The 27145-nt window shown below is 41.1% G+C and overlaps 1 protein-coding gene across 2 annotated transcripts in view; it reads left to right on the forward strand.

The window, feature by feature from the left end:
* Positions 1-14433: 14433 nt before the first annotated feature.
* Positions 14434-27145, forward strand: part of VAV3 (vav guanine nucleotide exchange factor 3) — a 151579-nt gene continuing 138867 nt past the window's right edge. For both annotated transcript variants that reach the window (XM_086901730.1, XM_086901731.1), the window contains exon 1: positions 14434-14727. In XM_086901730.1, the coding sequence (XP_086757856.1) occupies positions 14524-14727 (204 nt within the window). In that variant the 5' untranslated portion in view covers positions 14434-14523. The remainder of the gene's footprint in view (positions 14728-27145) is intronic.

The following is a 27145-nucleotide window of genomic DNA, read 5'->3' on the forward strand; positions in this document are numbered from 1 at the left end:
CACTTGTTTCCTTTGTAGTCACACCTGCAGCCCCTTGTTCTTACAGCTTCTGATGGTAACTAACATAAAGTAAGAGCTGGTATCTTCCAAGAAGCTCTTCCTTTAACTTCTTTAACTAGCTTAATTTAAATATCCAGAAATGCTCACAATGACAGTGAAAGTAATTCTCTCTCTAAATTCCTAATGTTTGAAGCACTCCCTTATCAAAGCAGCTGATTCTCTGCTGTATTTTGTGCATTTTGTGTAGCTGTCTGTGCTTGTGTGGAGGCTGCATACACCTGTTTTGCTTCAGCAGCCTGTCAGGTGTCCTGCAGTACCAGAGGGATGCACTTATTAGGGTCAAAAAGCATAGAATCTAATATCTTGAGAATTTGTGACTCTTGCTTTGAAACATTAACTAACTTTAGCAAGTTAGAGTGGAGAAAAAGACCCCACTTGTCTTTTTAAACAGTTCTTCAAAACTACATGTGTCCAACATGGAGAAGGAACAGCTTTTAGCTGTACTCTCATTCAGCTGGAAGTTTCATATGAAGCTTGTCTGCAACTTCGGGTTGGAAGTTATTACTTGGGTTTGTTATTGTTGTTCCTACTGAATGAATGGGCCTTTAGAGCTGGAGACAGTGCCAAGAAAAGGGGAAGTGATCCCATTTCACACCCAGCATTATATTTGACAGGGGCAAAGAATGCCAGAAATGTACCAAATGAAAACGATGAGCAAAGGTTGGAATTAAGTCATCACTCTTCAGGCAGATCATGTGTCAAAGATGCAGTTGGGTGGAGTGCAAAAGGACAAAAGCATCCCTGTCTCCCCTGCAAATTCAGCTGAGGAAAGGTGCTGTAACACACCAGTAAAAGCAGTCTGTGCCCCAACAGATGATGGACAGATCCTTATCCAGAGATAAGAGCTCATTGCCTGACCTTGCATTTAAATATTTTCAATTTTCATTTATTTCCTTTTTGTTAGAATAATTGTTTTAGTTTTTGACTATCAGAATGGCATTTTACTTGAATAGTATACACTTGTGTGACACTTCAAAGGCTTCTTCCTCCATTGCTATTTTCAGCAGTTTCTGTGCCTTTTGATTTTTGACAAGTCCTGGGCTGGTCCTTGCTCTTTCAGTTTTAAATAAGTACTTGGTTGTTGTCATCCGTTGTGTTTAGAACTCAAGGTCAATGCTGCTAAAGTGAGATCACTGATCAGTGAACACTGATTACCCTCAAGACAGTGCTCAGGTTGCTGAGGATCTCATGCTAATAGTGTTCCTAGACATGACTGAGGTCATGAATTATGTTTAATAAGCAAAGCCCTTTCCTGTGACAGCCCCATAAAGCCAAAGAAGCCTTGCTGTGAGTTCTTGTGATAAAAGCCAGGATTATTGCAGAATCGTACATAAAGTGCAGTGCAGAGGGACCAGGTTAGCTCCAAGTGTAATTCCAGCCTCTGCAGCTTGCTTTGGAGTAAAACTTGGCTTGACCTTGTATCCAGCAAGTTTGTTTATTCCTGGGATGTAGGACCTGGCTGGCCATGCCCATCCCAGGAATGGTGCAAGAGCCTTCAGGCAAAGTGCAGCAGATATCCTGCCTAGGAAAACCTGATGCTTAGAAACATTGTCTTTAAAAAGAGTCGTCTGTAAACTTGCAGCAGCATTACATTAGCTGCTAGTCCTTGTTGGAAAGTTGAAGGCAAACAACCTATAAGAAATAGCTCAGGGTCTCTGCAAGACTGACACAGCTGGTTTACAGCAGCATTCTTCAGAGTCATCTGGTTCAGATGTCTTTTGTTTGCCTTGCTGTGTGCTGTGCTGTATTTTACAAGGGGCTGCAGATTGTCAGCTTTGGGATTTCTCTTGAAAGAATTTGCTGTGATAGTAGGGCATCAGGAAACCTCTCGTTTTCTGTAGAAATATGAGGGGATTTAGCAAATACTGAATAGTATGATCAAATAATCTACAAGTGTGACTTTGAGTTGTTTCCTCTCCCTGAGCTATTTATGCAACACACGTTTGAAGGCAAGCTGCGAGTATTATACAAAGAAATCTGCTAGCATGCCATCTCCAAGAGGAGATTTAAGATTTAATTTTAGGCAGGATCTGGATCACAGGAGCTAAAAGGAAGAGCTGTTTACACTACTCTGACAGCTATACTAAAAATTTAGTGTGTTTAATGCTTGTGTTTACGTACTCCATTTCTGCATACATGGACTGACTGAATGAAATGCCCTCTGATGTGAAATCATGTTTTGCCATTAATTGCAGAAGCTAAGGTGAGTGTAAGAGGAAACATGGAAACTTCATCTCACCCACCAGTGTTTATTGCCATAAAGCAGTGATGGGTGTTGTTCTCCTCGTGAGCTCTGGTGAACTGGCTCTGCTGTTCTCCTGTGGCAGCAATGCCTCAGGGACTCTGGAGTCTTGTCCCAGAGCTGAGAGGCAGCAGAGAGAGGACAAAAGTTTCCATCTGCCCATCCTGAGTGAACATGAACGAACTAACTTCTCTTTCTCTAGTTACAAACCTTTAATGTAGCAGGAGCATGAGCTCAGTGCAGTATCCTGGGCTACACCAGAGTTCAGGTAGTCCAGCTAGAAGGGAACAGTTGTGGCTCTTGCCTTCTTTTTCCATTTTTGCACTGTAAGTGGTGCAATCCCTCAGGCTACTGCAGCTATCCCTTACTGGTGAGGAAAAGCAGTAATGCCCTGTTTTAAAAAATGATAATTTTGAACTGAAACCTTAGATGTGATCTCAGTGTGGTAAGGAAATGCAAGCAGTCCACACCACTCCATCCTTGCCCATCAGCAATTTCATCCTTTCCAGAAAACAGCTAGATTCCCAGAGATTCTGGGGGCTGTAGCTGACAGGGATGCAAGCCCAGGCAGTGGGGGAGAGCCAGAGGTCGAGATTCAAAGTATTACAGAGGTTCTGCTGAGCTGGAGCTCCCTGCTGTCTGCATCATGCGGTTCTAAGGGTTTGCCTTCCCTGCCTGTGGAGACAGAGGTAACTTTTGGGTCTTAAATCTCCAAGTACACACAGAATTTGACAACTGCTTTGAGTTCCTACTAGTGCTGGGCTTGCACAAACCCAGTACTTGGTGATAAATACTGCAGCTAAATGCATTAATTAAGAGAAAGTATGAAGTGGCTGCTTTCCCCTCTGCTCATGCTCTGCTTGGGCTGGCACTACAGTCAGGCTTTGACCTGCTGACTTCAAATGTCCTTTCATGACCTGGCCCACCACTTTGTCCACATCAGAGTTTTTCATCTTGTGGTAAATAAGGGCATAATCTCTTGTGCCTTTCTATGACCACCTCCTTTTCTTCTCATTTTTATATATATTTTTTTTTCCTGTCTTCCTGGGCTCCCAGATCCTCCTTCTGTTATGAAACACATGCAAAAACATAATGCCAATAGTTCATGGCAGTTGGTATCGTAAGAAGCTCTAAATATTAGGATACTATCCCTGAAATTAGAGCTGGTTGCATTATCTATTTTTTTAGTTTAGGTGTATTTGAACATTTCCAGTGAATGTATTCAAATACTTGAAAATAGGATTCTTTATGAGAAAACTACCTAGTGTAAACCAGCAGAAGGATACAATTCATTGAAGAGGGAGAACTCAGCACCTGGTATGTCTGCATTACTCAAGTTAATGTCAAGGCTTCAGCTGCCTTCAGTGGAATCAGGAGACTGTATTGCTAAATCAAACTGCCTTGATTACTGTCACTGGAAGCTCTGCTTGATTAGACACAACAGAATTTGTCCTGTGGGAGAGGTTCAGGTGAGGGAGAGAGCACAACAGGTATCAGGCCTGGAAAAAAGTCTGATTGTAAGAGGTGACTTGAGCTCATACACATGAGGCTTTATTAAATGAAGACCATTCAGTCACACAGTTACAAGGGCTACAGCAGGGAAGGAGCTTTTCATTAATTATTCAACAGAAGGGAGATCTATATTTTGCCTCAAACTGATACTTTTTACCATCTGCTTACAACGTAACTGTCTCCTAACAACTATTATCCACATGGGCTTTTTCTGCTTTTATAGAGTAATCATTATGCTGAACTTCCAGATTGTTTAAAGTATCTGAGGTCCAAGTATGAGCATGCTGTTACAAATAGCTAATACTTAAAATTGCTATTCATTTTCATATGTTTGACTGACAGCTCATTAGTACATTTGTTTTTCTCAGTTGTAATTGTGATCCAGCAGTGGCCTTGATCTTGCTAACTGTTATATCTGAGCTTAACCACAGTCCTGTAGTCCCAACAGGCTCATTTTGAAAGGACATAGTGACTCAAATTCATGCCTAGTACAACTATTGAAATTAGCATTTTTTACCAGGGATAAATTTATCTCAGTAGCTAAAAGTGCCATGGACACATACAGAGTTCTTAGCAGTGGGCCCTGAACATAAAATGAGCAGCTGCATGCTTTGAAGGTGTTACTTACACGAGATTTCCTGTGTGTTCCCCCCTAGACGTCCCACCTTCACTCCTAGGTAAAAAACTCAAACCAAACCCCTCCAAAAAACTACATGTGGTGCCTGGTGTTTGAAGGGAAACTGAGATTTATGCTAAACTCCATGAGCAAAGTATCCTGAAAATGGAAAGGAAGTTCAGGCATTTGCTTTCATGGGTACCTGAATTCCAAAACAAATATAAACAAACACCTCTTATATGCCAAGAAATATTTAAAAAGTAGTTAATGGTAAATTGAACAGAAATTTGAGGCTCTTGTATGGTGAATGTTGCTGAAGTGTCATCTTCAGTCCTGCATTTTAGAGTGCTGTTGAGAAATGTGACATCCAAAGAGCCAATATGGCTCTGTAGGTGGCTAATCCCTCATCACTGCGAATGCCATCCCAAGTGGGAAGCCAAGACAACACTGAGGCTGTCTCCAGAATATAATCCTGTACAAATGGAGGTGGATTTCTGCTGCACTCTGTCCCTGGAAGCTGTGCTGGCTGTCTGGGGACCTGGAGCTGGTGGGGCAGGAGGTGGCAAGCCATGGCCCTGGAGGGCACATGAGCAGGTGGCTGCAGGAGTGCCAGAGGACACCTTCTCAAGAAGGGGTGTGAGGCCATGCCAAACATTTCCAGTGTTGTTCTTATGTAGAAGGGGAACCTGCTTAGATCTATACAAGTCAATGTTTGCCACACTCTCATTTTGGAGAAAATGGTGGTAGATGGATCATACTATTGGAAATACTTATTTAATTTTTAATTGTAGAGCAAAAAGACACTGTAAGCATATCATTGTGCATATACCTGTGATACCTTTGTATCAATTTAGAATCCTTTAAAAATCCATTTTGCAGTCTTTCCAGTTACGGTAGTGGATTTGTAAGTTCTCTGTCATCCTTGCAGTCTGGGCTGGAATTCTGAGCTACTGGTTGGGACCTCATTATCAGACATTGCATGCAAGACAGTGCTTACTCAGCCAGCCAAACAGCAGCTGAATTGCACCTTATCAGCTGTGCTCAAGCACAGCGCATTTCACCACCCGGGTGGCTGAAACGTGCTTCTTTTCAGATGCCTTTTCAGATTCAGGGCTGACTCTTTGCATATGCACCACCTGCAAACAAGAGCCCCCGAGTGACTGTTCTGCTGTCTCCAGAGGCAGGGAATGAATGTCACAGCTGGTAGAGTTAAAGGCATCGATTATCAGTGTAGTACCAATCATTCTTCATGATTCTTGATCACTACAAATTCTTGTATTATTGCATTTATAACACATAAAGTGTTTGAGGGAAAAAACCAAACCCCTTTATTTCCATATGAGGATGATGTTGACAAACTAGCAGATAAATTTGTAGAAAACCTACCAATCACAAAATCACAAAATCCTCCAAGAACAGCTTTCAGACAAGTTTAACCTATCTGATATTCTCTTAGACACCCAACAGGGTGTAAGCCCGCAGGAATTCTGTTCGAGGAGGTTTGGTTTAGCATAACTGAGTGCCAGAGCAGTTAAGCTCTGGCTGTTGACACTTGGGAGCCATTAGTTTCCCCGGAGACTAAAGACTGGTTTTTGGAAATGGCTGATGATTTGTCTTGCATCACTTCCACAGGTGTTCTGCATACCTTCGGGGCTTCTTAGTGGCCTCCCGACTGCTCAGTGTGGTTCCTGCTCTAGGGACTGTGTGCTAGGACAGTTTCTCTGCTGCCAGACCTTTGCCTGGTCCTTGCCCACACTCATCTGCCCTTTGGTAGCTCCCTGGGAACAAGAAAAGTAAGAGCCAACAAATCGAGCTCTGTAATTTCACCTGTATTCATTTGTACATCCTAATTGTAAACCCAGCAAAGGGGGCAATGTAGCACACAATTTAGGAACTGAATTGGTAGGAACAACTCTCCCTTGGAGGAGAAAGTATCTTTTTGTGATTGCAGCATTAGATTCTGCTCCAGTTCATGCTGAGAGGCTTTGCTGGGGTTGAATTTGTGCTCGTCATTCTTGTGTCTCTCTGTTACTGGCATGTTTTTTTTTCCTTTGAAAAACATACTTTGCATCAGTTTATCTAATTTCGATCTGAAGCCTTTTGATGTCATGTAAGCATTTATCGCCATTAAAATTGTGCCTGGAGTATCGACATTTTCAGGCTGTTTTGTAAAGTGACCTTTTGCACAGGATGGGGGAAGTGCTGCAGTGTGGTACACAGGTGGTTTAATTTCAGCTTTGTTTTCTGTGGTTCAACCTTGTGTGCAAGTTGCAGTGATTTAAGAAGGTCTGACTGCAGGAAATATGGAAGAGTAAAAATGGAAGTCAAATTAAGTGATGTTTGGACACTGAATTTTCTCTCAATTTTTCCTATTAGATAAGTCCTTTAGCAGACACCTCTGCTATGGCAGGTGGTGATTAGACCTTTGGCTTAATGAACTGAGGTCCATATTACCTTCACAATCTCTTTAAGGCAAGTTGTGTTTGTGTTCACTGTGCCTTTAATGCAACCTGCATCCTTACAGAGTGTATTGCTTCTTTACTGTTGCATTCCAGAAGCACATTTTTACTTCTTCAGTGAGCTGTTTTCTGGCAACCCCTCGCTTTCTTGAGGACGAGATGGTGGCTCATAGGACACAAAATAAGTTTATAGATAGGCCAGAGTTAACTGTAGGACTTTTTACAGGCAGTAATGGACCTGCACTCCTATTTTAGTCCTGGTATAGATTTTTAAGAAAAATGGAGAGAGGGTGAACTAGTGATATAACTTGGGTTTGCCACATGGACCACTGATCTCAGCTTGTCTAAAACTAAGCTATAAATACACCTTGCTACCAAAGCAACTTCTGTCTTCTCTGCAGCAGTTTTATGATCTTTTAAGGTATGAGGTACCTGAAAATGAACCCCTGTGAAGCTTTTCATTGTGGCTCTTTGTCTTTATTCAGATATTATGAAGTCTACTTTCCACTGCAGCACGAAGAGAGGAGTTAATGAGGGTCATACTCATGTGTGCCACTTGGTACTTTCATGGGATGGGTAAATCTGAAGTGCCTTAAATTGGCACATGTCTACCACAATTTCTAATATAGCAAGAGCAGGGTAATTAATTTCTAACATTAATCTCTATAGTAGATCTGAATTTCAGTATTTTTGTTTCTAAATAATTCTTTTACTCCAATAATTTTATCTAAAGAGCAATATTTCTCAACCAGGACTGGGGAAGTTCTGATATCAGCATAGTGGAAGGGATGTCTTCAGATAGAGGATAATTTTTGTCTGTCATTGTCTTGTCTGTGGCTGATTTAGGACAGTGCCGGTCATATTAACAAGGTCCCTAATTTGGACACACAGTTTTATAACCCAGGGTGCTGACAGCTTTAGATACCACTGACTTTAACTGAAGTGAGGATTCCAGCCAGTAAAATTCAAGACTTAGGATGAGGTGTGTTTGTTTTTTGTTTTTTATCAGAATAAATGTTCTTGGCACCTGGGAGAGCAGGATCTCACACTGTGTCTAAAACTGAGCCTGCAGAAATGGAAGCATACAACATTCAGAGGACATCTAAGGATTCCAGTCCTGAGCTTGTGATGGTTTATTTTTCTGAAGGTGAAGGTTCCATGGCCCCTATTACTTTCGTTTAGCATGGCTGTCCATGTTGCTGCAAATTCAGTCCCAGGGGCCTGAATAAAGAGGCCCTTATCTCTTAAATCTCTGCTGATTTGCAGTCTAGTGTTGGCCCAGCCTTATTAGACAAACAATAACCAGGTACACTCACTTAAAAGGTTAAAAAAAAGTAGGTAGCAGAATGTTCTGAAATATTTATGTTCTTTTTTCTTGAGGTGAGACAAGCATGGATAACTTTAGAGATGAAGCATCACTGCCTACTGAGTGTTTAGAAATATTTTGCCTGCTGAGTTCTCTAAAAATAAATTTGAATGTTCTGTTAAAAGTTATTAATATTTTTGACTCTAAGCATAAAAGGAAACTTTTATTTACTGAAATTAGATTAGTATGTAAATTCAAATTTAACATTGTAAATGGAAAACTGGAACAGTGTCTCAGAGATTCTGTGTAACTGCCCTATTTATTCTAGCAGTTAACACAGCATGAGACTAGAGGCTGCTAGTAAATTGTGCCTTTAGGATATGAAAAATTCAATTGCCTAATAGCAGTAATTTTAAAATAAATATTCTATTAGTAATAGAGTTAGAAACATTACACCAGATATTCTTTCACTGCTTGAGTAGGTATTTGATGAATGGGACTTTTCAGTTTTTCCAAACTTTAGATAGAGACTTTTTATTTTAATGTGAAGTTTTTTCTTGATTTTCTATGTATTCTGACCTCATGCAGAGCACAGTGTTTGCTTTAAGTTGTCACACTTTCAGCAATTGATCTCTTTTTTTCAAGCAGGAAAACCTTTCTGGATTCTTGGTTTTGGGTACTGAACAGACTATGAAAAAGCATTAAAAAAACCCCATCTTTTCCTTGCTTTAGGGTTTACTTGTGCCAGTTTCTAGCTTCTCATATCTTGATTATATGCACCTGAACACCTTGAGTTCTGATAAAAATACCACTTTCTTGTCAGCTGAGACCGCAAACTTATTTTTGTCAGCACCTCTTTTCCTTCTGTCTTGAGTGAAGAGGGAAGTTTTTTTTTATCCTGTAATCTGATTTGTGTTTGCCTTGAAATCATCATTAGACTGTCAAGAACAACCTGTGGAAGATAAAAAAAGGAGATGAACTGAGGAAAGGGGTAAAAACCAGGAGGAAGGCTACTATTTTATTTACTATATCAAGTTGCCTGGATTCTTAGGAAGTCTTTTTGATATTTTGATTAAAATATGTAAAGTAGTACAGGACAACTTCCTTTCTTTTGCCTGCCCATAAATGGTTTCCTTATCATAAATGCTATGGCTTCGTGCTGGCAGGTGAGTGGCTGCCTGAGTCTGGCTTTCCTTATTGCACAAACAGGTGGCACATCCACAGCCTTCTCCTTTCGTATGAACTGTTTTTAGGAAGCTGAAACTTGGCCTTCTGGAAATCAAATATCCTATTTTAGGAATTCAGCACAGGATTCTGAACAGTAAAATGGGACAAATTTCTGTGAACTTCAATAAAAAGGAGGTTTTTGTCGGAGAGCTGAGCCAATGCCTTCAACTCTTAAGATGATTATTTGGTAGTTAGTTGTTAGGGATAGGCAGGCTCTTTGACTTCTTTAATGTCTTATCTTCATATTGAGTAGTCTGGGTGGATCTTCCTTTGCAGCATCACTGATTTCTCAAAAATGCTCAGATGCATTTTATGTATTCAGGCAATTTTTTGCTGAAAACAGTATCTTGGTGTTCATTAGGTATGTTAGCATTTAGAATTCCTTTTATTTAGTTTATAACTAACCTATACATTTATATTTCAAATTATTTCTCTGCATCTTCCAGGTTTTTAATGAAAACTAAATTCAATACTGAGCATCACACATCCCCCTACTTTATTATTTCCTTTGTATATTTTTTCTTTTGTTTTCAATGCTTCATTTGGATTTCAATTGTTTATAACTTCTTCCATGCTTACTTGAAACAGTTATTTCAAGTAAAACATAATGCTTTGCTGAAAGTCAGGTTCTAGTGTAGTATAACACAAATGATTAATAAGAATCAATTAGTGCTGCTTTTTTCACTTTCTGCTGCAAAGTTCCCGAAGTGTTTCTGAAACTAGAGCCTGTAGCTATAGGATGCAACCAGATGCATCTTGATCCATGGTGATAGTCATGTGCAGTAGCAGCCAGAAATTACTGAAGAATTCTGGTCAGCCATCTGATCCTCATTTACTTGTACTGCAAGATAAGCAGGCTCCTTATGAAATCCTGGACTACAGCCACCTGCCTGTTATTCCCATCCAGCGGAAAGGAAAGAGGCTCAAGGGAGGCTTCTGGCCAGGAGCTGTGGTAGTTTAAATGTGTATCCAAATGTGAGAAAGATACAAATGGCCAAGACACAAGACAACATGCTTTCACTTACAGATGACCTGAAGCTCAGTTCTTTTGCTGATATATTTGAGTGGATTTAACTGGGATGTGGGCCCTGAGCATGCCTGGCTCAGCCAAGACTTTAGTGGGCCTTTGGTACCCATGAATAAGGGCAGTTCTTTGCTTGTGCTTGCACCTCTTTCAGCCTGTAGCATTTCAAAATGCACTCAAGAGCAATCATCAAAAGGCAGGAAAACTTTAAGCACCAGAACTGATGAATCCATTGGTAAAATGAGTAAGTAGTAAAAGGAAGTGAGGTGCTTCTCTTTGGGAAGACATCTACCATTTTGTTATCCTTGTTCAGTACCTTGCAAAAAGTGGGGTTTTGCCTGGGGTTCATGGCCACTATTTTATCTGCAAGAGTCACTGAAGGAGAGGGAATGTGTGTACATGTATTGATTTATTTTTTTTTTGTACTTCATTTATTAATTTTCCTCAAGCTGAGAAACACAAATAGTTTAAATGCAGCAACTGTGGTGACACCAGCAAGTAATTATTTTAGAAAGCTTGTAAATGTGCCCTTTATTAAACAAATGGAGGTAGGTTGAATTTGTTTGTTTGTTTTAAGTAAAGCAACAGGAAAATAATTGGAAAGGTGCTGCTTTCATAGGATGCAGTACAGGATACAAGTAAAGAAAAAAGATATGATTATGTCTCCAGTAAGGAGACACTTGTCTCCTGGAAGGAAATAAAAAATACACAAAGCCTTGGGGTTTTGTGGGTCTTTTGGGGAACAATTCTTCAGATTCACTGTTCTTTTAAGATAAATTTCTTTTATAGAAAGTCCAAAGAAAAAACTGCAAATGGTTTATTGGACTATTGATGCTTTAAAAAAAAAAGTATCATGTACATTGAACATTGTGAAAGTCTAAGCTGAGATCTGTCTGCCAGATTGGTCCTAGTGAAACTGCAGAAGACGGATGGAGGTGACTGTAAATGAGCTCCTCTTTCAATCCAGAACTATGGAGTATGGGGAGAAAAACAGGATGGAAATAGGACAAACTTCCAGTAACTGATTAATTTAAAGGCATATTTGAGGTATAGATTTTTCTTTTCTCTCTCACTTTTTAAATGTGTTAGTAGCAAAAGAAAAAAAAAAAAAAAGGCTCATGTAAAAGTAGCTTTTGAACAGAAACAAATTTTTCAAATTTTAGGATTGAAAGAAAAGTTGAACCACTTCCAATAAATGACCAAAGACAATGTAGGAGACTGAAAAGGTTAAGAGTACTCTGAGAGGAGGAAAGTGAATGTGCAAATAATTCTGCCTTCTGCTCTAGAAAAACTGTGTTGACCATGAATTTTGGCTTTGAATCCATTTGCCCCTTCTCTCGAGCATGTAACTCTAAAAGAGAACTATTTTTCTGGAATTTGCATGGTTATATGGATTCTTCTCCATTTGGAAGAATGTTGCTCAGTAGATTACATGATACAGTAGAGAAACCACTGTGTTTGCAATGAAATTTGGTTCTAATATTGCACTATAGCATCCTATCCTATGACTTTTAATTTAAAATTGTGGTGTATGTTTTTCAGGTATTTATAATTTCAACCATCACCTTTAAAGCATACGTTTTATTTGGATGTAAATTTTGGATTAAGGAGCATTGGATTGCTCCTAATAGCCATGTAAAAAAATTAGATTGATTTGAGCAACCAGCCTGAAGTGTTTTTCTTGCTATTTACAAATCAGAACAGCACCCATTTTTCTGTGTCTCTACAAAGGCATCCCAACTGTTTATGTTGCTTTCAGGGTGCTGTACCACCAATCCTGGCTGGAGGCAGCTAAAGGGGGAATGTGATAATGTAGTGAAGATGGTTTTCTGTTTCTTTTATCTATTTTGCTTTTCTGCTTTCTGCATTTGCTTCGGTGTTACGCTTGTTGTCAGCCTGAGAGCGTTTAGCTTGTGGGTGCAACTGAATTCTTACTCGCTTGTCAGTTCAAACATGTCACAGATAAAAATATATTTCTATGAGAGTTTTTTGATGGATGATGATATCCAAATGATAACAGTACAAACTGTGTTAGTTTTAATCCCTTTTGATTAAAATTAGGAATTAAATGGTCTCTAATTTTGCCTGGTTTTAAGCACTCTGATACTTTGATAGCATGCTTGTGTTACAGCCTGCCATATCCTCCAGCTGCTCAGGCATAAAACAACCACATGTTGGTTTGAGGAGGCAGGTTCCTGTTACTGGTGATCCAGTGTTTGGGCTGAGGTAGTTAAACAACAAATTCACGTTTCCTGAGAAATGGGAGCTATGTGGCTGTGACTGCCCAGGTGGCCATGGAGCAGGAGGGACCTACTTGGGAGGAGGCACCACTGAGACATAACGCACCCTAATGTCATACTCTCCAATGTAAGGTTATTTTAAAGATTTGAAGCTCAGCTGCACTGTCACCATTCCTTTGGAATGAAGATCTCTCTTATGATTCGTGCAAAAACCGCTTGCTGCTAACTGGAGTTTGCATTCTGTTAAAATGTCTTTGACACGTCAGGGAGCTCCTTCTGCGCTGGTCAGAGCCGGGAGCCTCTTTGGTTTGCCAGCCCAGATAATGCACGAAGTGGGCTGAAAACTAAGCCAGGTGTTTGCAGCTTTGTACATCTTTAGGAGTGGAAACAAAAGCCGTTCCCAGATAACCTCGAGCAGCACTTGTGCGTTCTAAGGAGGTAACAAGTCACACCTGTCTCATCCCATCGCCCGCTGGGCAGTGGCACAGGCGTTACAGATTACAGAGCTGGATCCTACATTTTGGGCCATAATTCTGTCTTTTTGGGTGCGTGCAATGCAAAATGGTGAGCTGTCCAGTGACATGTTCTGCAGCCAGTGGCTGCTTAGGAAAATGCCTGGAATAGCAGACATACTGCCTGTTTAAAGAAAGAAAGAAAAAAAGTGAATTAGCATATTGACCTTACTGAGACATGCAAATCACTTGCTTGGCCTCAGTTTCTGAAATGAATTCCCATAATGTCTGTATTAATTCTTTAAAAATTATTAAAAGGATTTGTGGGATTTTTCTGAGTTCAGACAGGAATGTCAGGGTTTTAACTGAGGAGCTGTGGAAACTAGCAATAGTTGTGGACTATCTTGAATAACCATGTTAATGTTTTGCTCTTTTAAGGCTTTCTCACCCTGGACTGTGTTGTTTTTTTCTATCCCTCACATAAATGTTAATAGTACTTTTAAAGAGTTCTCTGGTTAAAAATAAAAAAAAAAAAAAAAAAAAGGAAGCATGTTTTAATAGAGAAAAAAACCAGTTTTTGTATCCTTTTAATTTTTTGTTTTTTATTTTTTGAGGAATTCGGTTTCCAGCATGGCTTCAAAAATCAAAAAGAAATAATAGCTTTTGAGTTTTAGAGGATATTGTGAACTGTGGTGTTTGTGTTGTCTGGTTTTGGAGTTTGTCACAATATGGAGTTTTAAAAATTTTGAATTGTCTGAATGCTTGCTGGAAGCTATTACATATTTTTAAATATTATTTAAATATTTAAATAATAAATTATTTATTATTTAAATAATAAAATATTATTTAAAGCGCAAATAAAATTGACGTCATTGCAAGTACTTTAGGGGAGAACAGATGGGAAAACAATGCTAATGCCATGATGTGTTCTCTAGATCGTTTCTGGAAGTCGCCGAGAGTATTCTGCTTGAACCTCTTCTGAGAGCTCTGCCGTTTGCTTAGTGAAAGGACAAAGGACTGACAATAAGAACATGCCATTGCGCTGCTATCTCCACCTGCCCGTCAGAGCTGCGCCTTGTGTGTCGCAGGTGCTGTGGTTATGCCATCATCGGGCGAGCAGACGAGGCGAACACCTTCAGGGATCGGCCTTCGGAGCTGCAGGCTCGGGGTGACGGCGGCTGTCCTCGCCCACCGCCGTTCCCTCCCGCGGGGCCGCCGGGCAGGTGCGGGTGGCGGGCTGCGCTGGGCGGGCGCCGTGAGGGCGGTGGCAGCGGCCGGGCCCGCCTCCCGGGGCGGGCGTGGGCCGGGCCGGGCCGGCCTCGCTAGCGGCGGCGGCGGGAGGGCGCAGCAGGGGCTGCCGCGGCCGCAGCGGCTCGGTGGCGGGGATGGAGCCCTGGAAGCAGTGCGGGCAGTGGCTGATCAGCTGCAAGGTGCTGCCGCCCAACCATCGGGTGACCTGGGACACGGCCCAGGTCTTCGACCTGGCGCAGACCCTGCGCGACGGCGTCCTGCTCTGCCAGCTGCTCAACAACCTCCGCAGCCACTCCATCAACCTCAAGGAGATCAACCTGCGCCCTCAGATGTCCCAGGTGAGGCCGCTGCCCGCAGCCCCTGTCCGCCGCTCGTGTCCGCCACCTTGGCGCTTTGCCTGGCGGCTTGTGGCGGCGCGGGACCCGCGGCAGCGGGATGTGCCCGCTGCCCGTCTGCAGCCCGGAGCCTCCGCGCCTGAGGGCGGTGAGCGTCAGCCCGGCCCGGGGCGCTGCTCGCCGGGCACCTTCCCTGCGCCGTGCGGCCGTCCGGCCCCGGCTCGGCGCGTCCCGTGCCGGGCGCCGGGCAGGGCGGAGCTGGCGGCCCCCGACACCTCCGTGAGGGCTCGTCGTTCAAACGGGAGGCGGTCCGGGCGGGAGCGCCCCGGGCCCGTCGCGGGGCGGCCGTGCTAAGGAGAAGTTCCCGCGGTAGACCCGGGGTCAGCAATTTAACATCTGTGTGCGTTACTGTTTAATGTGAGCGGGTTACGAATCAAGCCACCTCTTGCTACGAGTTTTCCTGGCCGCTCCGAGGGACGTTGTTGGGGAGCGGAGGGCGCCGGGCCGGCGTGGCCGGGAAGCTGAGGCCGCCCGGGGAGCTGAGCCCGCCGGGAGCGGTGAAGGCAGGGCAGGGGCTGTGGGAAGCGGCGGGCGAAGAAGCCCCGGTAGCGCCAGTCAGCTGCTCTTCTCAGCTTTTTGTGACTTACGGAGCTGAATGGAGAAGACTGATTAGTAATGATAAATCGTGATCTTGATAGCTGGTTGCCTGTGTAGTACTATATATATACACACATTTCTTTATTCAGGCCTTTTTATTTTTGGCTTTTGAATTTGATACTTGGAGTCATTATTTAATCCTTAAGTATAATTCCTAATTCAGCCCTGTTTTAAATGCGGTTTTTAGTTGGGACTGATGTTTTGTTACTGTGACTCATAAAGTTGGTTTCAGATATCGAGATAGGATTATATTAATAATTCAGGAAGAGACTATATATACTTGACTTCCTGTCAGTGCTTCGTGCACACCTATGCCTCGGCAGAGATAGTGGCAGCCAAGCAGATATTGTCTGGAAGGAAACTAACTTCTGAGCCTGAGATGTGTTTTAAAACATTGAGAGACAGATACACTGTAACATTTTAGTGTTGATTTGTAGTAATACATATTGCCATTCACATTTAGGATGCTGGCAAAAAGCAGTAGAGTGAATTACACTACTTTGTCCACGTCTCTGTCGATGTTCGCTTACAAACCCAGTTGTTTTATTTCATTTCTTATTAATTCTTTCTTTTAGTAGCTATGTTTTATTACCAAGGTGATGTTTTCTGGAAGCTCAGAGTGCAAAAAGGAAAAATGCAGTTCATCTAGTCAAAGCTCTGAGATTCTTGCACTACATGTGAATGCTATGAAGGCTATCTCTGTGTACTTGAGAGCTCAAGTGCCTGCTTGAATGACATATACAGAGGCAATACTTCATCTGAGTGATGGAGCACAAAGGGTGGGCTTCTCTGGTAGAAATTCAGTTCAGTTTTTTTCTCTGAACCATTACAACTTGTGACTCTCAGCAGTTGCTATATCAGAGCCTTGGTTTTTATTTGTTTTCTTTTAATGAACTAGAAATTTGTCGTCATGATATTACACAGTATTTTTGAGATGGCTAACTCATTGCATCAACTTGAATTCTAGATTAATGTTGATTATCTGGACCACTATTATTTAATTTTATTTTTGATGAATTAAAACCATGGTGGTCTTCTTCTGTCAACTAAATCGAAGTTATCAAAATGCTCTCTTGTCTTCTTTGTTAGAGCAGTTTTGGGAATCAGGATTAATATTAATTTCTCTAAGTATGTTTGAACTACAGATTACAATTGTAGATCTTAAATAATTTACAACAGTTGTCTCTTTGTCCACTGTATGTCTGTACCCCACCGTGCTGCAGACTGCTCTCTCCAGTGGTGCATTTTTCTGCCCTACACCAATTTCACCCTTTAAACAAAGGGAACTGTTGCTGGATCAAAATCTATCATGGATAACTCTACATAGTGTTGAATTTACTGTGATTTACCTGTTCTGCAAGTTCAAGATTTGGTGATCCTAGTGAGGTTCTGTGGGGGTTTTGAAAAGCAGGCACCCTTTCTGCTGGAAATGACCATTCAAGTGTAAATTTCAAAAATTGTTGAAATTGAAATTCTGCCAGTTGCTTGTAATTTGTGGCTGAGACTGTAAAGAGCTTATAGTGATAACTTCTGGAGAAGTCTCAATGGTTTGAAGATTATTCAGTTGGTGAGATCTGCTTGGAGTTGTGCCGTAAGCTGTGAGTTTTGTCAGAGTAGTACTTGTCAGTAAACTAATACTGCATCATAGATGATTACTGCATCATAGTAGATTTTAAAATATAAATCTAGATTTTGATTTGCATCATAAAGTTGCTGTATCATCTTGGGGTCTTGTAGAAACACTAGTTAGCTCACTTTTACTTGTGAGGTGACGAGTTATAGGCACTGGAGGCAGAGCAGGGCTGTCATTAGGATGGGAATTCTTTCCCACAGACTGCAGAGTCTGTCGGAAACTGCTGCTGTACCTGCTATGCTTAGCTGAGCTATTTGAACTTCATATGGCCCTCATCCCTCATCTTCTAGAACTCAGCTGCAGCTCCTGTACTCCCTGACCTGATGATGTTTTCTAAGTCTTAGAACTCAGTAACTTAGTAAGATCTTAGTAAGAGTCGGGGGACTCTTACTGCACAGGTTTTTTTAATCAGTACAGACTGAGAAAAGTGGATGAAGGCTTCATGAATGGGCGTCATTGAGGGCAGACTTTGAGTTTGGTCTTGTCTCTTACTGCAGTTGATGTTTTTCAGGCCTTTCTCTATGAACCAAGTTTTCATGTCTTGGGGACTACTTACAAATGCAGCAGCTCCAAAGAATGAGAAGGTGAGAGGTAGTGCCTTAGGCAGACCTGGGAGTCTGATGTAAACATCAAGTCTTTTCCATTTTGTTACATGTTTCTTTTTTCAGAATAAATGCGGCAGATCCCACGTCAGTGATGCTTGTCAGCTTTGCCCGGTAGTCCTTGGTAACCCCTTATAAGCCACATCAAAAGTGCAGAGGGATTGTGACTGATGCTGAGGTGCCAAATGATGTATTTTGGTGGAATCTGTTTCAAACAGGAGCACTGTTGCTTTTCTGGGGCAGGAGTAAAATGAGATTGATGATGCTCAGCATTGCAACACAAATGTGCTTGACCAAATGCCATGAGGTGTGTTTTATGGGCTGGCTAGCATGGGGAACCACGTGCCTTTGTCCCATCAGCAGCCATGCACCTTTGTGTCACAGCTGTTCTCATGGGTGGGCTGTTTTATGTGTTTGAGATCTGTGGATTCTGCCCCTTTACCTTTTTGGAGATAATGCCTGTGCAAGAGAAATGTCTTTAGGCTTTAGGCTAAGGCTTTAGCTTTAGGCTGTAAAATATTGGGGTTTGAACCTTTTGAATGCTGGCTGTTTTCATCTGTGTTACTGTATGTTTATGAAAATATATATATTTGGTTAGTGTCCATTGAAGAGCAGAAGCTGATTCAGTTACACTTTCCAGAAAGTGAGCCTCAGATGTTAAAACTATAAACCTTGCATATATAAAAGCTAAGCAGCATTGAGCCTTTCTCTTCTGGATTGCCAGCTCAGTGCTGCTGGGCTCCTGTCTGAGAAGCTGGTGTGTCTTGGTGTGAGGTCCCCTGTGAAAAATTACATGTGGGCTTTGTAGAGGTTGGAAATTTAGATTCAGGGACATGCATGTCCAGGGCTATTTTTTTTTTTTTTTTTTTTTCACTTTGAACAGAACAGGAAAATGTTGGTTCTACTAAGAGCCCTTGTGTCAAGGCTCAAACTCACTTTGCTGTTTGAATTCCCACAAACTAACAACTTGAGTTACTTCAACCTGTGTGTGTGCCATCAGAAAAGGAAATGTAAGGGATGGATCAAGTAATGCCTTTTGGCCTTTAACTGTAGGGGAGCCTGCCTGATTCACTTCGTGTTGTGAAAGTGGTCTTATTGCAGGCACCAAACACTTTAACACTGTAGCTGCTGGGAATGGAGCTAGTAGGTGGAATGTGCTAAAATAAATAAGGGAGGTGTGACTGGAGGTGTGTTGCAGGGTTCCCCTGAAGTGGAGCATCAGTCCCTGGTGACTGTGAGACAGAAAATGGAGCACTGAAGCTCAGCATCTGTGTCTTCAGAGCTGTTCACTGTAGTCATTCACTTGCCTCAGATGCTGCCTCTTGACTAATTGGTGAAAGTAATAAAAATAGAGGTGCTCCATAACAGAAAGTACTAATCCTAATGTTTTATCATCATCAGACAAGAATTTAAGTAATTTATCATCAGAAATGTAAAACCTAAACCAATGGATTATGATGGATTTGCAGAATGTGTCATCTTTTTAATGCTGATCTTTTATCTTTAATACTTTGCAAGCTACTTTTGAAATTTTTTTGCAAGGCATTTAGTTAACTTGTGAGAGATTGCTAAACAGGAAGACAGCACTTAATGCAATACTGGCATGGGAGTTTACCTAAAGGGGATGTTGACATAGATTAAATATTAAAAATAACAATTTCCTATTGTGATAAAAAAATAAACGAAATATCCATCACTTAGTATTAAAAGTTCAAATACTTTCTAATTTTAGGGAGTTATTTTTTTTGGCGTGACCATATTGTCCAAAGGAAGTTGGTTATCTTTGTCATCCATGCCATATGTTGGTGTGGTGACAGAGCTTTTGTGCAGGGGTTCATTTTTCTTGGTTCCAGTGGTATCAGGTAGTCTCAGGATATGTGTATTGCTGAGTAAGATAAACCTCCCTGTTTCCTTTGATCCTGCATTTGGCTTGGAGCTTCCCCATTCCCCCAGCTGACAGCCCTGATCTCCTGCCCTGAGTGTGCAACACTCTGTAGCCTCCCTGCAGGTGGGTATGCTGTGTTTCCTTGTTATGTTTGGTGCTAGGAAGTACTACATAGATACATTTAGAGTAATACAGTTTTTCTGAAACCGTAAAACTTCTTGGGCTTGAACAAGAGTTTAGAAATGGTTCGCTTTTTGGCAGTGTAGAAACAAGAAATGTATTTAACTGCCTCCTATTCTTGAATATTTGAATCTCACTGCATATTCACATACATTTAAAATAATTCAATTGTTTTAAAAATATTTTTTTAGCTTTTCAAATGTTTTCAATCTCCTTGCTTACTTGCTGGTACTTCAGTCCACTTAACATCTTTACCACATTTAACTTTATTTCCATGATTCATTTAAATGAAAACTATATATATGGCCATAAGAGATATAATCCAGAAAAAGTGTATTTATTCATGTGTAAGTTATGTGTACGTATGCATATCTTATATGTGTTGGACTTGATAAAATATTTAGAACAAATATTTGTTCAAAGCAAAACCTTAATATGACCTCTATTTTGTTCTAAGAAAAGACTGTGATGAAAAAGTAGTGATCTGGTTTTTCTAGGTAATTCTTCCTACCTTAGAAAGGTGAAGAAAATAGCTTTTGAAAACTGATGTAATGATTTTAATTGATTCACATTATTCTTTGATTCTTTTTTTGTTGAGGGAAGGGAAAACTGTAGCTGTACTCTATGGTAAAGCTCATTTTACATGCTATATTTATCGTACAGTTATTAAATGCAGCATATGCATCTTGCCAAGAGATGTCTCAAATGTTCCCTTCTGCACAAAATTTTGGTGTTCTGGCAGCCATGTAATGAATGCATTAATAGAAGAAATATTGGTGCTGGTTTCTCACAGAGGCTGTAGCGTCTGCCAGGAGTGGTTGATATAAATTAATGTCTGTGTATGGCATGCTGCTGTGTCATGTGGGAAAAGCTGAGTTTTTTTCTGAGTCGTGTTTGACAAAGGTGGGAGACCTGTGATAGTGGCAAGTTGAAGGACTGCTTATGAAAAGAAACAAATCAAAAGGGTTAAAAGAGGAGAGCTAGGTATGCAAAAAGTAGGAGGATATAATCAAGGGAAACAATATTAGCTAGAGAGAATGCTCATAAGAAGTTAGGAAGCTGGTTTGAAAAGGATATCAGCAAGCAAGACACTGAAGATTTTGATAATTGCAAGATAAGTACAGAAAACCATTCTTGGATATGCCGTGTTATTCTTTAATTATAATGGATAGTGGCTTAATCATTGCTGGCATGCCAGTCTCTGTTGTAATGTGCTGCCTGAGGCCTGTGAGGTGCAGGAGGTTATTTGCCAGGCTGCAGCACTGCACATCAGGCTGGGTTAGCAAAAAACAGCAGTACAGTTTGTTCATTGGGGAGACAGAGGGTCTTGGGTTTCTCACATGCATCTTTTTCCACTCTCCTTTGAAGGTCAAAAGAGCTGATGAAGTCATCGTTGTAAAAGAGGAAATAGAGAGGGCAAGGAGAGAAAGGGCTGCAAGGTGAGAGAGGCAGGGCTGCTGCCAGGGCTGAGGGGCAGAGCCTGCAGGGAGTGTGGTGGTGCATCCATCCTGGCCATGGCAGCAGGGCCCTGGCTCTCACTGTGTGGGTTCTGGAGCAGGGTTAGCTGGGAGCAGCAGCCGACAGGCACAGAAGGCTTCCAGAGCCCGGGTTGATACTGGAGAGCCTTCTGCTGGGGTAATGTTGGAGCTGACCCAGAGGGGAACTGGATGAGTGCGTGTGGCTGCGAAGGAAAGCTGCTGGGGAGTGCTCCCCTCTGTGCGCTGCCACGTGCCGGGGGAGAGGGCAGCAGCTGTCCAGACCTGAGTGTGTCACCGCCTGGAGGAGGCAGGGAAATCCTGGCTCGTGCCATGATTGTGTGGGTGTCTGAGTACAGAGGAATAAGTATTGTTTTATTAGATCAGTGATAGTTTTATCTTCTTTTAGTTTTGCTTTATATAGAGGTGTCAGATTTTGAACTCGTTCCCTCAATACTAAAATTGTACCTCTAGTTCTTCAAAGACTGAACTGAACAAAATCCCCCATCAAAAACCTTTGATATTTTCTTCTGCTTTCTGTTGCCGTGAAGCAGCATTGCAGTACTTGATGAGTATTTGAGTATTATGGAATGAGATGGAAATCTCATTTCCTAATACTTCATAGCAATGCTTAGTGCTACCTTACACTGTATTATTTCAGTATTTCAAAAAATCTGTTTCACAGAGAAATATGAATTGATGTGCAGTTTATCAAATGGCTATTAATTTCTTTCCCTTTTTAGTGTACTTGGCAACATCTGGAGCTACCTTTTCTTGCCTCTTATTTTGCTCTGGCAAGTCATGTTTAAGACTTGAGGCATTATGAAATACCAGCTGTTTGCTAAGACTTATGATATGTAAAATGCAATCTAAACTGACATATGTATAGTAAGCATTTGAATTTTTATATTTAAGAGAAAAGTGTTCTCTCAAGGCTCAGTGAATGCTACTGGCATCAGATTACCACATCTTTTGGAAGAATATCGGTCAATAACTCTTTTTGTCATCCTATACTAAATGTCAATAGTGAATGTCCTGGTAACATGAAACACTGAAGGACTGCTAGTAGGATATTTGTTTCTTTGTATATTCATAACATGAAACATTAGACACAAATTGCACACTATAGAGGTATTGTAGCAATTTGTATAAAAGCCACTGGTGTACTGTTTAAAATGCTCTTGCAGACTACAGGCATGGTTATATTACAATCCAAAATATTTTTTGCCTTTACTTTCATTCCGAATTTTATTTTATAATTGGTTAATGGATATTCAGTTAATCTGTCAACTTGTTTCTTTGCTCATTCTATTCCTGAAACTTATTTAAATAATGCAGAGATTATGGTATAGCCCTACAGAAACAAATAAACAAAAAATAGATGTTGCTATAATCAAATATTTTCTGAAAAAACTCCAACCAACCCAACCCAAAAACACCCAACAAAGCAAGCCATTTATTAAAGCACATTTTTAACCGGTAAAGTTTAGCAGAACAAGATGATTTGTGTTTCCAAAATCCTTAGATATGTCCTTTAGTTCTTGGAACCATCAAATTTAGCTACTTGTTTTTGAGTTGTATAATGGTATGTGCTGTATAATCTACGCCTAGGGTATTTTGTACCATTGCTTGTTCCTTCATTCACACTCTTGCTACATGGAAAGAAGCCTGAGAGTCAACTGAAATAGAATTATTAGAACTTGGCCCTTAAAAATGTTAATTGCCAAAGCAGTCTGACTTCTCTGTTATGCAGGAAACTTGAAGGTAAAATTAAGGAATGAACGTGTTATTTTGCTTGCACACACTCAAAACTAAGATACTGTAATAATTATGGCATCATCATAGCTTGTATAATTCCTTGTGCTCTGCTTGTGTGTTAGCAGCCAAGATTTAAATTGTACTTACGTGATCCAGTGACTGACTTCAAATTCCCATCAACTACTGCCTCATGTAGCAATGATGCCTTACATCAGCTGATAAAAGGCCATGAGGACCATGGTATTTTTCCCTCTGAATTTCTCAGGATCTATGAATAACGCGGTCTGATTCCAGCACAGAGAAGGTTAAAGGCAGATGGAGGACCACACCTTCTCTGCACTCATGTCCCCTCAGATTTTAGGTGTCTCTGGATGGAGGTATGGTGCTGACATAGTGCTACCATGTGAATTGTAACTTGAAGTGTGAATGCTCATTAATCCCACTTATCTCAGTAGGATTTACACCAAGATTTGAATTTCTTTTACCTGGAAAAAAGTAGAGCATAGGAAACACCAGAGAGAATGCTCAAACTATTGCTATTGCCTGCAGCATCTATCACTCTCAAAATAGAAAGAGTGAGACTCCCTGAGGTGCCCTTGCAGGCTGCTTCCTTTGGGCTTATGGTCAGTTGATGTGTGGTTGGTTGAAAAGGGATTTCTGCCAAGCTTTTAAAACCTAACTTATATTGAGGCAGCTACTTTGAAAACCTCTTCATGCTACTTTGTGGCTCAAGTTTTGCATTTCACAGTAGTACCAGTTTTGCTAAATTGTGTGAAGTTGTGCGCGGAAATATTTGGGTTTCACTTTGTCTTAATGGTTTACCTTCCACGTACGTGCATAAAGTGATGCAGAATGTCAGGTTGGATCACATTCTTTTCTGAATTGGGAAGTTCTTATTTTTAAACATTGTTGAAAATTCCTGCTGAGCTTTGATTTCCCACTTTCCTTTTCTCTCGCTCTCTTTTTTTTTTTTTTTTTTTTTGTCTGGATCTCACTTAGCTTTTTGCTTGATGTAAAGTAACAATTTTTGGGCCATACCCCAGAGGGCTTGTTTGGGATGTTGTGTATGTACTCTCAATCGTGTTTGGTTTGATTGAATTCCCAGAGCATTTTTAAAAATGCAGAGCATGTTCAAATCTTAAGTGGTCTTTAACAGGTGTGTAATGTCCTGAGGTTTTATGGGAGTCCTAAACAGGGTTAACTTGAGCCATTTTGTTTTGAGTTCTGCCTTTCCTGATCTTCTTTTTTTCCATCACAAAGAGGGCAGTGAACATTTAGCTACCCAGTGCCTTGATGTTAATCACTACAAGTAGTCATGAAAGTTATTCAGGGTCTGTGTTCATTCAGTTTGCATTTGTGGTTGGCAGTGCTGAATATGGTGATGCATCTTCTCTGTGGATTCTGCTGAGGCTGCTGGTTCCACTGCAGGTATGCTGAACAGATGGCACTCTTTGTAAAGCTGAGGTTTAGCTCCCCAATTGTTCTCAGTGATGCCTTCAAGCAGTATTGTTGGTTAGAAGGACTGTGTGTCAGAAAGTGCTGGAAGCTACTGGTACTGTGCTGGTGCAGGTTTTATGAAACCCTATGGAAGTGACTCCTGTAATCCTGTTGGAATGACTCTGTAGTTGTATCACAGACCTACAGTTTCACTTTCTGCTGAAGACCTTGGTGAAATGATCAGCTGAGGCGGAAGGCTTTGCTGCCTGGGACATTTATCTGTTAATGCAGAGGGTGATGGGAGAGTGTGGGTGCAGGGGTAGCTGAGCCATGCTGGGGACAGGGTGGGCTGCACTTCATGAGAAACTCCTGAGAAGCACACTGGAAAATATTTCAATTTGTGTGTCTTCCCAGCTATAATTGCTCAGATTTATAGACCCCTGGGGAATCTGCTTAATTTAAGCTATTGGCTTTCTTTTCTGAGAATGTAGGTTTTTGTAGCTTTGAAGCCCCATAGCACATCATGTTATTTCAAGAGCACAAGCTCTAGCAATATTAATGTAATGTGAATTATTCTCTGGTGTTAAAAATACCTGCTATGAAATTAAAAAAAATACATAATTTTAAAAAAAGAAATTATAAATTATTTGCCATGACCAATGGGAGAAACATAGGAAAACAATAACTAATTAAAACCTCCTGAAACAAGAGGGGGAATGTATTATATAACACTGTCTCTTAGCACACCTCATGAGAAAGAGGCCTGAGGAGTGGATGCTTCCATCAGTACTATTACGGTAATGGTGAGTGCATGTGGCCTCTGCTTAGCAGTGAAGAAAGGCTTAGATGTTCTTCTTTGGGGCAAAATTGCTGTCTTGGTGGGGTTTGTCTGAGTAGATCTTCTAAACATAGTTGTTCTATTAATTATGGACTTGTTCTTTCTGGCACAGAACCTGTGTCCATTTCCATGCAGTGGAATGGCGTTGTAAAAATGCTTGTCCAGCTTTGTGGCCCAAAATACAGGACCACAAATATATTTTGCTAAATGTTTAGGTTTGGAAATAACTTCTAAATGATGTATCTTTTAATTCCAGTGAAAAACAAGTGATTTCATCTAATGTTGTGTCTAATCTAAAATTTGTGGTGAAGCAGTTCAGCAGGAAAATTAGCCCTGAAAATGCCATTCTTAATGGAGATGTTCTTAAAACTATTTGGAAAAGAAATGTGGTAGTATTCAGCTTTTCCTGTTTTGTGCTGAAGAGTATTAATAGTTTGACCTCAAAATCCAGTGTTTCAATAAAGTCATGTTAAAGTTTAATGAACTTAAATGCCTTTCATCTTGATTTGAAAGAACAGCAGAATTTGAAATGTTAGAGTTTCTGCAGAATATTTCATTTTCCTGACAGGTTTGCTAGTGACAACCTTTTTCTAATCTTCCCTGTTTCTCATATTTTTCTACCTTGACTCCTGTGGCTTGATCTCACCTATCAGATACCCAGACTGCTCTGTGCTTAATAAGAAGTATTGCTGTGATGGGTCTGGGATTTTTAAAATTATCATTATTTTTCCCACCTTTCCTTCTTGCCTGTCATTCTCATTTGTTTTGACTCATCTGTTCTGCAGCTTGTTTGTGCTTGTGCTGTGTCCTCTCAAACTGGTCTGTATTACTTTCACATTCTACATTTGCTTTCCCCTCCCACTTATGTTTTCTTTTCCTGCAAGTGCATCTGTTTCCTCTTTCACTTCTTTCCTGATGCTCTTTCTTCCGTTCAACTGTTTCCCCTGCCCTGTTGTCTTCACTGTTCCTGTTGGCTCCATCCCTCTGCAGATTGTCTGAAATCTGTTTCCTGCGTGGCTAAGAGCGCATCTCCTTCGGAAGCTGCATGGATGAGCGTGCTGGGCACGAAGGCTCTGGTGGAACTTATGCTTTTAGGACCCGTGAAAAAGGGATTCAAGGCACCAGACAGTGCTTGACCAGCAGTCTCATGTTGGGCTGTTTTAAACTGCTTTTCAGTAACTACTTTTGGTAAATAATGATTGCTTTGCTTTTACCCATTATTTAAAAAATTTCTGCTGCAAACCTTTGGCTGCAACTGGGAGGCAACATATGTGACTGTGTCCCCAAAATTGTTTTGCTGCTTTGCTCCAGGTGACTGGGCAGATCACTCTGGTGAAATGATGAGGATAAAAGATAGCGCTGGCAGCCCATAGGGTGAATCAGACTAGAAACTATTTCTTTTCAAAGGCAGCAGCACTTGATTCCCACCCTTGTCCCCAGCCTCTGGAGGTTTGTGCCACCATGCCAGTGCTTAAGCAATACTATTCTGTGGTTGTGTCCTGAGGGAGCAGGTGGGGATGGGAATGGCAGCTATTTTTAACCACTTCTCAGATTGATTTTCAAGGTTGCTTGCAAGGCAGAAATAGCCAGTCCCACTAGCCAGCACCTTCATCCTGCATCTCCTGTGTGTTGGACATCAGTCTCAGCGCTTTCTGTGTCTTTCCAGTGAGTTCCATTCACTCTTCAGAGGCTGATAGACATGAGAATTATACTTCTGCTTCCCAGACTCACTATTTACACTCGAAGTGGGATAACACTACACTGAGTATCTGTATTGTGAGATACAAGCTGCTACACAATGATGTCCCTGAGGGCTTAACTTGATAGTGAATAGTTGGTTTCTTCAGGTTTCTGCAGTTTTGCTTGTTTGCGCTCTGTGGATGGACACGGTCTTCATAGGCCTGGTATAACTCAAGGAAGTTGCAGGCAGAGAAGTGGGTGATGCCCAACTGGTTA

The sequence above is a fragment of the Cyanistes caeruleus genome, chromosome 9, assembly GCF_971803275.1.
Source record: "Cyanistes caeruleus chromosome 9, bCyaCae1.hap1.1, whole genome shotgun sequence".
In the NCBI taxonomy this organism is placed as follows: Eukaryota; Metazoa; Chordata; class Aves; order Passeriformes; family Paridae; genus Cyanistes; species Cyanistes caeruleus.